Genomic DNA, 14,693 nt, shown 5'->3' on the forward strand with positions numbered 1-14,693 from the left:
GGGCACCCCGTCCCCCTGCACCCCGGAGCCCCAGGGCGCCCCGCGAGCTCTCCCGGGGTTTGCAGCCCCGGCAGCTACGTCTACGCGGGGTGAGATCGGCGCACGCGAGGCGAACGAGCACCCAAACCGGGAGAACGCTGACAGAGCTCAGTTATTTTCGCTTGCTGTTTTTGTTCTTGTATCCACGGTAATACAATCACAATATATATATATATATTATATATATACTTCTTAAATTACACAATCAATGTACAAAAAACCGGGGTGCATTGCTGAGACAGGTGGTTGGTTGGGTTTTTTTTGACTTCTTTTTTCCCCCCCCCCCCTCCTCATTAGTGTAACTAGCAGAAGAGACGGGGCCGGGCAGCTCTCGCCCGCGGCACCCAGCGTGCAGCGGATTGCCTTGCTTCGGAGGAACGCCCGCTCCCCGGGGCCAAAGAATTCGCGAACCGACGGGCCGGGGAAGAGAGGAGAGGCGGGAGAGGAGCGCACGGGGCAGACGATGCCCTTGATGCAGGTGGGGGTGATGTTATGGAGATAAATAAGAGACGGACTGTGCAAATGAGCCACCGGGCTCCTTCGCCAGGTTGCCCACGGCAGAGGGGTTGGGGCGAGACGTGGCGAAGGGGCTGCGTGCCCCGCGAGCTTCCCGAAGCGCAGCGGCCGGTTGCAGAGGCTGGATGGGGCCAGGAGGTGCTTTCCAAGAGCCGCCGCAGAGCAGGCAGCCAACAAAAACTCCCGCGCACTCACCCTCCGGGCTGCGGAGGCTGGACGCGGCGGCTTCCCTCGGGATCCTGCAGCGGGTCCTCTGTGCCGCGGGCTCGGGGGTGAGGAACCGGCCAGCGGGACTTTGGGCTGCTCCTGCGAACGCCCCTGGCCGGCGGCGCTGCAGGGCGGCCGCTTCCCCCCTCGCGGGGAAGGACTTTGGGGTCTCGCTTTCGGCTGTCTTCACCAAGCAGCTTCTCCGCTGTTCCCACTGCTGGGCTGGGGTCCGCTCCCTGTGCCGAGCCTTCCTCGTCCTCCTGGATGCTTGCCAAGCTCTTCCCGCCTTGGCTCCCGGCTGGACACAGCTCCCTGCCCCGCTGCGGGGACCGGACAGCCCGAAGGAAAGCTCCTGCTTCACCGTGCGAGGCTGGGCTTTACTTAACCCCCTTTCCCCTCCTGCCGGCGCAAAGCCTGGGGCCGTGAGGTCTCCTCCTGCTGCAGGAGGATTTCGTTCTCAGGAAAGGGAGTCCCACGGGCACCGTCCCCAGCAGCAGCCAAGCCGGACCCTCCTTCACTGGGTTGGTTGTGAAGGTGCTTCCAGCAGCATCAAACCAGGGTGAGGTTCTTCTCCAAAAAGCAGCCTATTTTAGACCGTGCTGGGCCACCTAGCCCTGGATCAGGTTCGCCCTGGGATAAATGCCCTTGCGACAGCCGCTGCTGCTCCTGCAGCAGGGCATTGGCTCTGGAGCATCTGCCCGCTTCCAGAAGACAACATTTCCAGAAAGACCTTGACATCTCCAAGCAGAGAAGGGACCTGGCCTGGCACAGAGGAGGAGGCTGAAGAGATGCCACCAAACTATATGGCTGGGAAGGTCCAACCCTGTCCAGACATTGACTCTGCTCCTGGCCCTGGCTGTGGCCCACTGCAAGGTGGGGAGGGACTGGTTCATGGATGGGGCTGGATGTTGGCAGGGGAAGGAGGAGGATGTTCATCCCCTTCCCTTGGGGAGGGAGGGCTGCGATGGAGGATGAACTGGGGAGAAGAGCATGGGAACACCAATAAATAAATGGAGTAAAACTCCACTTCCTTTCATTTTTGGGGGAGCGAATTCGATTGGTCCCAGGAGCTGAAGCGCCATGCATTTCGGAACAGTTCCAGCCAATCAGAAGGCGGCTCATGATTTCAGTATCTTTAAAAACCAACCAATCAGAAGATCTCACTGGTTGGGCTTTAAGATCTTGAGGTATTGGCTTTTCCCTTGGAAAACCAACTAAAGTAGAAGAACGGACAACGTCATCTTTCGCTTCACCTTATCTTAGAAGAAGAAAAAAGCAACTATGCAAAATACTCTTCAGAGACAACTCTTAAAAAAATAAAAGCTTGGTCGGAAAATATGTCTGAATCTCTAACTGTGAGGAGTGAACGACCAGACGGCGAAATGGCTGGTTGGCTGGTGGAGAGATGGAGACAACGGAGGGTGGATTTATCTGCTGACGGCAACGAGGAGAACACCACAAGACTTAGATAGCCTCCACGTAGTTGGCTGGGTAGAGACCTAGCTGCCCGTTGTCCAAGCGCCCTTTGCACCATCCTTGCTCATCTTCTTCACCTAGTTTGGTTAGTTCATCACCTGAAGCAAAAGGTAGAAAGGGGAAAGCTTGTCGCAGTGTGCATGAAGCCTCTTCTAACTCCTCCTTTTCTCCCCTGGATGCAGCTCCTGGAGGCTTCTAGGATTGACCCCCGGCACTCAGGATTGTAGGGCAGAAATGCAAGGACTAACCCCAGGAGACCCCACATGCTGGGTCCCAGCATATCTCCAAGCCTGCTGTGGTTCAGGCTCAGCTTGTGCCTTCCCCTTTCTTCCAGTTAAACATTTGAGGGGCTGGGATAACTCAGAAATGATTTGAGGGATTTTACTTCAAAAGGCAGGACAGAGTGTCACCAGCACTGAGTGACCCGGCACCCACGGGGGACCATACCTGCTTTGAAGCTGAGCTCGTCCTGCTCCTGCCCGTCGTAGTCATACAGAGCCCGCACCCGCACACCCTTCCCCGACGACTCCTCGTCGAAGGGGTTGGTGCCACCATTGGCCTCACTGGTATTGAAGGAGTTGCTGCCTTCGTCATCGGACCACTCTGCACTGTAGGTCTGGCCACGGTCGTGGCTGCTCACGCTGGGGGTGGGAAGGAAGGAGGGAGAAGGGCGGTCAAAGCAGGCAGAGAGGGAAGGAGGAATGGGCATGCCCCATTTGCCAGGAAAATCTGGACGGGTGCTGCAGCCTTCCCACGGTTACAGGGGAACGAGGACCTCAGCAAGCAGGCTCCTGGGCCAAGGGCATGGCCCCCACCAGGCTGCCCCACAGCCAGCAAGACGCAGAGGGAGGGCACTGAAGTGTCTGCACGGGCAAACACCACGCATTTCCCCATGGCGGACGCCTACCTTGGGTTGCATCTCCCCATCCTGCTGGGTGCCCAGCCGCCCTCCCCTCCTGCCCGTCGGCGAGCAGCCTGGCGCACTCACCTCCCGCGCTCCCCTCCCTGCGCCCCCGTCTCAGCCCCGCTGCTGGCGTTGGTCAGGGTCACCCCCTCGCCCTTCTTCAGCTTCTCTTTTCGTGTTATCGTGTGCGTCAGGTCCGGGTTCCACTCCTGGAAGCACAAACCAACCAGCCCCTGAGCACCAGGACAACGGGCAACCACTGCAGGGCTCCGAGCGCCTGCGGTGGCAGTGGCGGCCCCCATCCCTGGGGGTGCTAAGCCTCACCTCGAACTGGGGCCAGTTCATGGGCATCCCTGGGCCACTGGTGCTGCGGAACCACCGGAGATCCTCCTGCGCATCCGAGAGGCGGATGGTCTGCTCCAGCTCCCGGTAGACATTGGCGTAGCTGGGGGAGAGTTGCGGGTTGGGGTGCTGCAAGCGGGGATGCTGCAGGGACCAGCAGGGTCCTCCGGCAGTGGGGTTGGGGTGGGATGGCGAGAAGCCAAGGTTGTGTTTCCTCCTAGGAGCCGCTGGAGGGCACCAGGCTCCCACACAGCCCACCTGCGTGACTACACCACTCTGGTACTTCTTAGTGGCCACAGTGGTGGCAGGAGACCCCTTTCCCTTGCATCTCAGGGGACTAGTTTGCTTGGAAGCACCCAGACCCTCCAGGACTTGTTTTGCTGCCAGGCAGCAGGAACAGACCTTTCACTGGCCCTGGCATTGCTCCTTCTGGCTCCCGACAGCTGCCACGCTGACCCACCACGCTTTCTCCCCAGCCAGTGGTCTGGCCAGTGAGGGATGCACATACCTGCTGCTCTCTGCCAGGTTCAGGTGCCTCTTGATGTCCAGGAGCACTTCCTTGAGGAAGTTGAGCCTCTTCTCCTCAAACTGCTGGCACTGCTCAAAGACCTGCTCCATACTCTCGATGTACTGTGGGGTGCACTTGTTCAGCTCGTCCAAAACCTTCTCGTACTTCTCCTGAGTCTGCAGGTGCAACAGGGTGTCTCAGTTACAGCTCAAGCACCTCAGAGACCCTTTTTGGGCACTGAGAGGGTCTGGCCAAGCTTCTGGCCCAGCTTCAGCGAAGATCCTCCAGGGCTAAATCAGTCTGGCTGCAAGAGAACTCTTGCCCCAGGAAGAGGAGTAAACCTCAGCTCCGCTCATGTTGCCCTCAGCACTGTCTGCAAAGCCTGAGCCTTCTGCTGCTGAGTTACATGGTGCATAGGGAAGGGAAAAAGGGAATGAAAGGGGGCACATGGAGAGGTGGTGGCCATTTGCACTGGTTTTCACTGCCTGGGTGACCCTAAAGCCTGATGCTGTGTGAGCCTCAGAGCAGAGGCAGCAGCTGAGCTGCACCACTGCTCTGCTGCTGTGACTCCCAGTTGTCCCAGCATGGGACCCGCCTGGGCAGTGACTCGCACCTTTTGCACATCTTGCTTGCACTTTTCCACTTTGTCCTGGAGTTTCTTCTGCTGCTCAGGGGTGTTGGACTGCTCTGACTTGCTGTTGGCTTCCCGAGTCATCGCCAGCTTCTCCTCCTTGCAGGCCAGGTGGTAGGCTTTCTTGGCTGTCTCCAGCTAGTGAGAGAAGAGAGAGAGAGAGGATGGACGTCAAAGCAGAAGTCACAGCCCCCCGCCACATCCCTCTGCCTGCCCTCCCAGCTCCCGGGGTGTGCTCCTTGGGTCTCCCTGCACTGCCCAGCTTGGACCAGGCTTCCCAGAGCCTGGGACTGGGAGATGGCCTCTGCCGACCAGGATGGGCTGTGGTTCACATTTCCTCCTCACCTCCTTGAGCTTCTTGGCCCAGGGTTTCTGCGCTTTCCGGAAGCCGTCCTCTGCCTCCTTGGCCTCCTTGAAGCCTCCCATGATCTGCTTGTGGTAAGCATCCTTCTGCCAGTTCTTGACCTTCTCGAAGTCGTCGTTCAGCAGGCTGTTCTTCACCTCCTGGTGCAGCTCGCTCACCTTGTCCGCCTCCGTCATGATGGCACCCCATGCCTTCTCCATGCTGCCATACTGGGGGCCTGCAAGGACAGACGGGATGCCTGAGCCTGGGCATGCAAACCCAGGCCCCAGGTGGTGAGGTAGGCTTGTCCTCACCTCCCTTTTACAGGTGGAGACACCAAGGCAGAAGAGTGGAACCCAGGTTTCCTGGTTCACCACCGGCATGGGGTGACCCACAGCAAGGGGAGAGGCTGCGATACCTTTCTCAATGAGCTGCCTCCACCTCTTGGACCAGTCAGTGAGCTGCTGGGCATAGGACTTCTCGATCTTGGCCCTCTCGTGCACGCAGTTCATGAGGTCATTGCAGAGCCTGTGCCCGTCGTCGATCCGCTTCACCGTGCGCTTGTAGTTCCCCACCTGGGATGGGGACAGGCAAGCGTGGGAACCACAGCTGGGGCGCCAGGGGGCTGGGGAAGGGCTGGGAGCTTTGGAGGGGATCAGGAGGGGCTCAGGGATGGAGGGGCTTTTGCTCCAGGCTGGCTCATCCCCAGCTCCTGTGTCCCCTCCTCCCCGCTCTGCATCCCCTCCTGCACCCGGGCTGGCCGGGACTGGGGTCTGCACCCATCCTGCACCGAGCACGCACGGGATCTGTGTTTGGGGCGCTCTGCGGAGCCTGCCCCAGCAGTGACGGCGGTTCAGGGCTCTGCGATGCCTCGGTGGGGACAAGGAGGAGAGGGGCTGCTGGGGCTCCCCAGCTCTGAGCTCGGCCCCGGGGGGGATGCAGCAAGCGCTCACCTCCCAGAAGCTGTCGGTTATTTCCTCCGCAGCTGCTGCAGACTCATCGTAGGAACCCGACATGGCTCCTGGTCCTGCCTTGGGCGTTCGCGCGGGCGCTCGGTCGCTCTCCGGGAAGCACCAGCCTCATGCACTGCGGGGAGAGGGGCCGGGCTCAGCGGAGGGGACGGGTCCCCGGGGCGCGACGCTGAGCGTGGGGCACACCGCCGCCGGCGATCGCTGCCTCCCGCTGCCCTGCCTTCGCCCTCCCCGCAGCCGCTGTGCGGGATGCGCGGGGGCTGCAAGGATGCAGGCGGCCGTGCCCAGCCCCGGCCGTGCAGCCGGCGCGCGGCGCCGCCCTGAGCGTTGCTCCGAGCAGGAGGAGCCCTGCACCGTGCACATGCCCTATCTCCGCATGCAGGAGAGGTTTGCACCGGGAGCGGCGGCTTTAGCCGGGATGCCCTTCGAGCCACGTCCCTGCGCTGCGGCGAGGAGCCAGCCTGTCCTCTCTGGGCACGGATGTGCCCTGTCCGTCAGCCCATCCGCCGCCGGAGCCAGGCGCGGGCCAGCCCCGGTGCCGGGTGCACGGCTGGGTTGACAGCGGGACCCGGTGCTGGCAGCAGCCCCCCGGCGAGCAGCAGCCTGAGCCAGCGGCTCCATCCGGCTGCCGTCACGTGAGCCGGTCCGTGGCGTTATCGGCACAGACGGGTTAGAAAATGGGAGCTGTCGCCCTGCGGGTCCTGCTGGGAGAGCAAGGACCCGGCTCTTCCCCGAGCCCGGCCGGTGCCCCCCTCCCTCCTGCCACCGGCACCGCCTGCGCCCTACACTGCGGGGCCAAGGGTCCGGCCGGAGGGGCTCCGAAATCAGGATAGTGCCCAGCCTGGCTTGGGAAACCACAGACCGCCCTTCCAGCCCAGCTCCAGCCCAGCTCCTAACCCCGGACCTGCTGCGGCATCCGCGCCCCAGCGGTCCCGGCGGTTTCTTACGTAACCGCAGGGAAGCCCGATGTGCCGCAGCGCTGCCGCCGGGCTGGGCTGAGGAAGCAAAAACCCCAGAGCAGCTCCCCCGGGAAGGAGAAACCCCCCGGGAGCATTCCCGAGGGGGGGGGGTCCCTTACCCGGCGAGGGTCCTGCCCCGGCCGCTGCGCATCCCCGCGGAGAGGCCGGGGCGAGAGGCCGCGACGGGGCCGGGGGCGGCTGGCGGGGGCGAGCGCAGCCCGGAGAAATTCTCGTCCTGCTATTCCAACCTAATCCGTCCTGATCTCCAGAAAAACGGCATCCCCGGAGCGTCACGTGGCCCCGCCACGCGGCTTAACCCTTTGCCGCTCCGCTGCCAGCTGCATCAGAGCCAAGGGAAGCGGCTTGGCACGGGGCCGGGAGCCGGTGGGGTGGCCGGAGAGGGGATGTAGTGGCCACGAGCATCCCGTGAGCCCCCTGCTCCGGTTGTGCTCCCATGGGGAACCACGGGACCACACAGCGTCTCCCGGTGGGATGGGGCCAAAGCGGCTGGGAATCACCCCCGGCTCTGCCAGCTCCGGCCCCGAAAGCGCTGCAGGAGGCGGATTTGGCTGCGGCTGCTGTGCCCAGGCGCAGCCTGCGAGGTGGAAGACGTGATGCATCTCCCCAGGCTGTTCCCTTCTCTGCCAGAGTATTTATTGGGCTGAGGGAAACTGGATTTCTTCTTTTGGGCCAAAACCCCTTGGAAACCATGACGAAAGCTGTGGATTTGGGAGCTGGCCTCAAACAGTAGCCTGGTCCTCCCACCCGGGGCCGAGCGAGGAAGGGGGACAGAAGTGGGGTCCTTGCGGCCAGGGAGCCGGACCGCGGGCCGGGGCGCAGCGGGAGGACGGGGTGCCGAAATGGTTACCGGCATGCCGTGGTGGGGCTCGCTGGGCTGGAAGTAACAGGGCCTTGCAGGGATTCAGTGATATAACCAAGAAAGCCACCAATCCCCGGCTGCCTTCCCCGGCCGGTTAAAAATAAACGCGTGACTCTGGCCCTCGCACAGCCTCCGAGACATGTATGTAGGTGGGACCGCGGCGAGGCGAAGCACAGCCGGCACCGTCCCCACATCCCTAGCAACACGCAGCGCCCGTGCGTGCATGCGCGCCGGCGCTCGGCTTCCTTACGGAGACTGCGTTGGGCAGCGGGATGGAGGGACAACGTTGGGGCACAGCCCCGGCCCTGCCCCGTGGCCGCGGTGGGCGCAGGGACCGTGGGAAGCTGGGGAGGAAGCACGGCCACCTGCGTGCGGCAGCCTGGGCATCACAGGTGGGGGGACCGGCCCCGAGCACCCAGCGGCCGACGGGCGAGGGAGTCGGGTGCCGCAGGGTCTGGGTACGGCAGCTCCGTCCTCTCCGCTCTTCTCCAGTGTGAGCTGTGGCTCTGGGGGCTATTTTTGGCTCTGCATCATTTCACAGTTGATGCTGCTGCCTTGTTGCCTCTCTCCAGCCTCGCGCAGATGCACACACATGCATATGCACACATGCACGTGCATGCACGTGTGCACACATGCATGCACACACGCACACGTGCATGCACATGTGCACACGTATACATGCATGCTTGCTGATGCGGCGCTGCCCTTGCTCCCTGCGCAGTGCGTGTCAGCCCAGCATGGCCCCGTCGCAGCCCATCGCTTCGCATCAGGGCAGCTGGCGGTGATGCCCGCTGCCCGCGGTGCCAGGCCCTGCGCCGCGCTGCTGCAGCTCGCCGCGGCCCCGCTGCTCCCCAGGCGACCTCGGCGGAGGGGGCTGCGCTTCGGCCCCTCGGACCCCCGTTTCTGTGGGGAGCCGGGTCCCCGCCGGGTCTCTCTCCAGCCTCCCTGGCCAGGCCTGCGCAGGGCTGAGCACTGTGGCAGCTCGTCTCACGGTGCACGGGGAAGGGGGGCAGCGAAGCAGCCGGGGGCACTGCAGGGGGTTTCCGCCCTCCGCGCGGGAGCTGCTGGGGCGAGCCGGTGCGGGAGCCGGCGGCTCCCCGGCTGGGCGCACGCATGCGGGATGGGTCACCCGGCTGCTCGCCGAGGACGCGGCTGCCGGCCCTGCGCAGGCGGGAGGCTGCTGCAATGCAGAGGGCTGGTTCTGCAGACGCTGCCCGGCAAGACGGACGCCTGTCCGTCCTTCCAAAACCAGGAGCTCTCGCCGACAGTGCCCCCTCTCCCCACCCAGGCGGAGACATCCCGGTTTTGCCCTGCATCCCGCGCCCCTGGGAACCGCCACCGCAGGCTTCCCCGGCACCGGGGGAGGAACCCGGGGCGCCGCAGGGCTGCCCAGCGGGGCTCTGGCATTTGCACCAGCTCCTCGCTCCTGGCTTCCATGGCCGGGGGGAAGCAGCCGGGGCGCACACGGGTACCAGCACTGGGGCTTGCTCCGGGGCTCCCCCCGGCTCCCTTTCCCACTGCCCTCCCTGACCCCGGCTGCTGCCTCCCTGCCCTGCTCGTGCCAGGCTTCGGGATCCGGAATAACTCCGCAGGCAGAGCCGGGCCCTGCTGGGAGCCGCAGCTGGGTATAAAAGCCCCGGGGCGGCGCAGCTGGGCCCTCCGAGGAGGGAGCTGAGCTGCCTGCAGCTCGTGCCAGGCTCCCTGTCCCTGCCCCGGGGAAGGGGCCGCTTCCGAGAGGTGCCCGGCCGCCCCGGAGCTGCGGGGCCGAGCGCAGCCCCTGACTCCCAGGGAAGGGGCTGCCTCTCCCCAGCACCGGGAGGGAGCCGGGAAGCAGCTGCGCTGGCTGATGCAATCCTCCCTGCCGGCTCCTCTGCCCCCTCTCGCACAGCAAGGACGCGCTGGGGCCGGGCTGAACGCGCCCGGCGCAGGGCAGGGGAGGCAGCCGGCGGCGGAAAGCTGCCGCGGTCGCCTTCGGCGCGGTCGCTGCCGCGCAGCGCTCGCTGGGGACGCGGAGCCTTTCCTTGGGCTGCCTTTGCTGCAACGTTGCCGCTAGATCCGCAGCGCGTGGTGCATCGGCCACGTGGCCCGGCCGTGGCTGGGCAAAACCGACGGGCAGTGGCGTGGGAGGCTGCGAAAGCCCCCGGGAGGCTGCCGGACGCCGGCCGCAGCCCGGGAGAGGCCGAGCCTAGGCGGCAGGTTGCTCGGTCGTGGCAGCTGGGGCCAACGCGGCCGCCCCGCGCTTGCCGCACGGATAACCACGGACCGCCGCGGCTGGCACTTCGGAGGAGCCGGCACCCGGGACTGACGCTCTGCACAGCTTCCCGCAGGACGCAGCGGCCTCCAACACCGGTCTTGGAGCACCAGTGCAAACCAATGCAATGCGAGAAGCTCCCTCAATGCAAAAACGCTTCCACAAACCCAGCTGCCAAGCAGGGAAACGACGGGGCGCGGAGAGCGCCGGGGAGCGCGGAGAGCTCGGGCAATTCGGAAGTGCCCCGGTTGCCCGAGCCTTTACTGCCGTTAAGCCGAGGGACCCGGCCCCGCCGGGCGGGAGCTGGGGGTGACGTACGCATGCTGCACCTTCCCCTAAAATCGGCAGCAAGCCCCAGGGCCGAGGTGCTGGCGGGAGAGCGCAGGGGAGGAGGGTGGGAAAGACGGGAGCAGGCAGGGCTGGGAAAGGGGGTGGCCGGCAGGAGCTGCGGGAAGGGCCCTCTCCTGCAGCCTTCCCCTCTGAGCCTGAGCAGTGGCGGCGGCGGCGTGGGGCTCGGCGGTGACGTGGGGCTCAGCGGCAGCCTGGCTTCAACGTGGCTCCCCGTGGGATTCCCCCGCTACGTGGGGCCGGTCCAGGCTTCCCTCGGCATCGGGGAAGGGGCTGCTCCGGGGGACTGCTCTGGTCCCTGGATTCCCCGGCGACGCGGTGGGGTTTCGGTGCGGCTGAATCATCCCCCTGTCCGAGCAGATGCCGACCCCACTCGAAGGCGGTCCAATTCACGCGGACGGATGGCTCCGGCCCTCGGCTCCGGAGCAGGCAGGAGCAGAGGGAGGGATGTGGGGGCTCGGGGCTGAGCAGCTGGAGGGAGGCTGAGCCAGCAGGGGAAGGACCGAGCACGTTTCCTCGCCCCAGTCGTCATGTGGAGCCAAAGCCCGGGCGGGAGGTGATCCCGGGCCCAACCCAAGCCGTTCGCTCCGTCGGAGCAGGCTGCAGATGACTCGTTGCAGGGACCCATCCTGTTTCGCCCGGCAAAGATCCCTCCAGCCTCGACGCGAGCGGGATTTGAGCCCAGTCCGGGGCGATCAGCACTGAACCAAGCCCTGATGAGAGGCGGGAGATGCCGAGTGCTTCTCTGCGGGATTTGGCCCCAGGGGTGGCACAAGGGTTGCAGCCCCCTTCCAGGCGCCTTTTTCCCCGTGCTGGGCGAAGCTGGTGGCTCTTGGCTCAATTGCTTTGCTCAAGCCGAGGAATTGGGTCTGTCCGGCGCTGCTGCAACGGGCCTCGTGCCGCAACCTGCCGGGTGCAGGCTCGCTCCCGCTGCGGCCGGCGCAGGGGCCTCCCCGACCCGAGCACCCACTAAGGGGGGAAGCGACGCGTGTCCCGCGGGCGGCCGCCGCGCCGGGTGGGAGCAGCGCGGGCACCGGGCCCCGGCAGCAAGCGCTTTCCCTGTGCGATGAAGAAATGCTCATCTTCTTCCTGCTCTCCCCGGAGTCGTCCTGTGCAGGGCACCCGCCAGAAGCCTTCCAGGGATTTTGCAAGCCTTGCGGGAAGATTTGGGGAAATATGCATGGCATTTCCAGATAACGCGAGTGTTTCTTTCCAGAGGAGCTTGCAGGCAGGCTGAGGCATGGCAGATGTGCCGGGAATGCGGCTAGGCATCCAGGGGCTGGCGGGATGCGGGGTCCGGAGCAGGGCCGTCGCCCCCATCCAGGGGCCCAGGCCTGGGCAAGGGAGACGGGTCTGAGCCGCAGCCTGTGGGGCTCCGACTTGCCTCCGAGCTCTGCAGCTTTTCTCAGTCTCTCTTCTTAGCTTTCCGCCGCGAGCGAGGATGTCGTGACTCTTGAGCAGGGGGTTTTGCAGTCCCAGCAGCGGATTTAGGTACATTCCACATATGAGTTCGCAAGTAAAGCGAGAACTAGCAAACGGCGGTGCCGGAGGATACGGCGGTGCCGTCACCCCCGCTTCCACGTCGGGGCAGGAGGGACCAGGGCGTCACGCACGTGCACGGGGCTCCCGGCGGCACGGACCCGGGGCTGGGGGTGCGGACGGGAGGCGAGACCGGGGGCGGTGGGGCCGCCGGGAGCAGGATGTTGCGGGGAGGTGGCTGCATTTTAGCTGGTTTTGGTGGGGAAGGAGATGGGGGCAGAGAGCTGGAGGGGGCTCAAAGCGGGGGTAGGAAGCACAGGGATGGGGTGGAAGGGCTGTGGGGGGGGGTTGAGGGGTGAAGCTGGGGCTAAAACTGCAAAAGGAGGGATTTCAGTGATGGGGTGAGGGGCTTAGTTGGGCAGGGGGGCAGCAACGAGCGGGACAGCACAAACGCTCCCTCCCCTCCCTTTACAGCTGGGGAAACTGAGGCACAAAGCTGGGCATGGGGCAACGCCGTGGACGAGGTGTCCCCAGCACCTGGCACCTGCTCAGAAGCACTGGGGGGGCCTGAAGGTCGCACAGCCCCTCAGCCCTCCCTGGCCGCATCCTGCCTGCAGGGTGCAAACCAGTGCCGTACTGCCTAGTCCTTGCGCGGTGCCCTGCGGCCCCCTCCCCAGCCGTGCCAGGGACTCTGCAACCTCCATCCCCATCCGTGCAGGGGGCACAGGCAGCCTGCATCGCCATCCCTGCAAGGGATCCAGGCAGCCTGCATCCTCATCCCCATCCCTGCAAGGGATCCAGGCATCCTGCAACCCCATCTGTGCAAAGGACCAGGCAGCCTGCATCCCCATCCCCATCCATGCAGGGGACACAGGCATCCTGCAAGGGATCCAGGCATCCTGCATCCTCATCCCTGCAAAGGACACAGGACCCTGCATCCCCATCCCTGCAAGGGATGCAGGCAGCCTGCATCCTCATCCCTGCAAAGGATCAGGCATCCTGCATCCTCATCCCTGCGAGGGATCCAGGCATCCTGCAACCCCATCTGTGCAAAGGACCACGCATCCTGCATCCCCATCTGTGCAGGGGACACAGGCATTCTGCAAGGGATCCAGGCATCCTGCATCCCCATGCCTGCAAGGGACCAGGTGTCCCGTGCTGCTTTCTGAGCCGCGCAGGGGAGGGCGCTTACCTGGGGCGGGCGGCTGCCCGGCGGGCGGGGGTGCCGGTGCCGGTGCCGGTGCGGGCCCGCTGTGGGGCGCCGGGCACGGCGGGGCGGCCGTGCTGCGCTGCGCTGCGCTGCGCTGCGTTGCGTTGCGTTGCGCGCCGGCCGTGCAGCAGCGCCGTGCACGGGCCCGGGCGCGCGCCCTGCCTGCAGCCCGCCGTCGTCACGGCAACGGGGATGGAGCCGCTGCCTGCGCCGGTCGCAAAGCTCATGCTGGTGGCGGGGGGGGGACACGGGCGCCCTCACCCCCGGCCTCCTGCCCCCAGCCCGGGGTCCCCCGGGGCAGCGAGCCGGGCACGCGCTTGCTGCGTCCTGCAGCCGCCCGGGGTGCTGCCTCGCCGCCGGGCTCTGCGAGCCCCTTCCAGCGCCATTCCTGCGTTTCCCCCAGCTCGGGAGTGCTGTAAGGGAAACTAAAAGGCAGCCGGAGACGAGAGTTTGGAGCGGAGTAACAGAAGCCGCTTTCCGCGGCGGCTGCGCTAATGAGGCCGCCCGGCTGCCCGGGGCCGCGGCCGCCCGGATCGGGTTGCCCGGAGAACGTAAGCCGGGTCCCGCGCGGCGCCGGCTCGTCTTTCCCCTAGCGAGCGCCTTCGACTTCCTAATGAAGCTCGCTGGGGGCCCGCGGCCTCGGCGCCCACCCGCCGGCTCCCCGGCCTGGCTCCGGATCGGCCGCAACACCCACGCCGATGCCCCGGCTCCGCGCATCCTCCGGCAGCCGGGACCGGCCGGCTGCGGGCGCTCTCCCCGGCGCCTCCCTCCAGCTCTGCGCCGGCCGCGGCGGCGGCGGCTTTGCGGGCGCCCGGAGGGGTCCGGACGAGGCGGCGCGGCGCTTTGCCTCGGGGGCGGCTTTGCAGCCCGGCGCGGATTTCTGCAAAAGCAGCTTCCCACCGGGTCCGGACGGCAGCGAAACGCCCGCGGGATGAGGGCAGCCCCAGCGTTGCGGCCGTCTCGCTCCGTCGGGTGAAACTCTTTGGCATTGCAAGATTCACAAGGGACTTGCAGGAGCTGGTTTTCCGGTGTCAGGCTGGAAAGGCCGACTGGGAGAACCGACCTGAAATGTTTCATAGCCGGCTGCAGCCGGCCCCAGGCAGCGAGAAGGCAGCACGAGAACCAAGCGGCACGAGTGATCCGAGTGCTCTCCGAACCCGGCAAGGGCCTGGACTAAAATCCCTGCACAATGTCGGGTGATTTTTGCCTGCTGCTGTTTCAGGCCGTTAGACTACCCAGCAAGAACCTGGGGGGGGGACTAACTGGGCAGCGGTGCCCTTGGAGAGCTCTGCGGTCGTGGCATGGCACGAGTTGGCAGGTCTCAGCGGTCGCTCACCGCGGGCACTGCGGGGCTGCCGCCCCGGGGCTCGGCAGGCTCTTGGGAGAGCAGCGGCAAATACTCGACCGCGGTGTCCTCACGGGCGAGGGGACTGCGGCACCGCAGACCCGGGCGCCTTCCCCGCCTGCCGCGAGGATGCAAACGCGGGGCTATTTTGCATGGCTAATTAGCAGCGGGGGATAATTGGCCCCTCTGCAGCCGTTCTGCAGAAAGCGAGCCATTGTGGAGGGCCCGGCGCCGGGCAGGTGCTGCAGAAACCCCGCTCCCACCCAAACAATCCCCTTTTTGTC

General features: G+C 65.4%; 1 protein-coding gene across 3 annotated transcripts; it reads right to left on the bottom strand.

Annotated features, from left to right (window-relative positions):
- Positions 1-2,226: 2,226 nt before the first annotated feature.
- On the bottom strand, positions 2,227-5,982 carry PACSIN1 (protein kinase C and casein kinase substrate in neurons 1). Of its 3 annotated transcripts, none has more exons than XM_026056686.1 (9): positions 5,920-5,982; positions 5,385-5,541; positions 4,969-5,204; positions 4,606-4,761; positions 3,993-4,168; positions 3,467-3,587; positions 3,234-3,351; positions 2,686-2,967; positions 2,227-2,336 (listed from the first exon to the last, which is right to left on the bottom strand). In XM_026056686.1, exons 1-9 carry the CDS (start codon positions 5,980-5,982, stop codon positions 2,227-2,229), a joined length of 1,419 nt encoding a protein of 472 aa, XP_025912471.1. The 3 variants fall into 3 exon arrangements, with proteins under 3 accessions (XP_025912471.1, XP_025912472.1, XP_025912470.1); XM_026056687.1 differs by having other exon boundaries at positions 2,686-2,879; positions 3,227-3,351; XM_026056685.1 differs by having other exon boundaries at positions 2,686-2,978; positions 3,227-3,351.
- Between the last annotated feature and the right edge of the window lie 8,711 nt (positions 5,983-14,693).

This window comes from Apteryx rowi, unplaced genomic scaffold, assembly GCF_003343035.1.
Source record: "Apteryx rowi isolate R43461 unplaced genomic scaffold, aptRow1 scaffold_132, whole genome shotgun sequence".
Lineage (NCBI taxonomy): Eukaryota > Metazoa > Chordata > Aves > Apterygiformes > Apterygidae > Apteryx > Apteryx rowi.

Coding starts and splice junctions, on each gene's coding strand:
- PACSIN1 (XM_026056685.1), bottom strand. CDS start 5,982: ATGTCGGGTTCCTACGATGAGTCTGCAGCAGCTGCGGAGGAAATAACC. Junction 3,588..3,992: donor AACCTGGCAGAGAGCAGCAG/GTATGTGCATCC, acceptor ACTCTCCCCCAG/CTACGCCAATGTCTACCGGG. Junction 3,352..3,466: donor TGAACTGGCCCCAGTTCGAG/GTGAGGCTTAGC, acceptor TTGTGCTTCCAG/GAGTGGAACCCGGACCTGAC.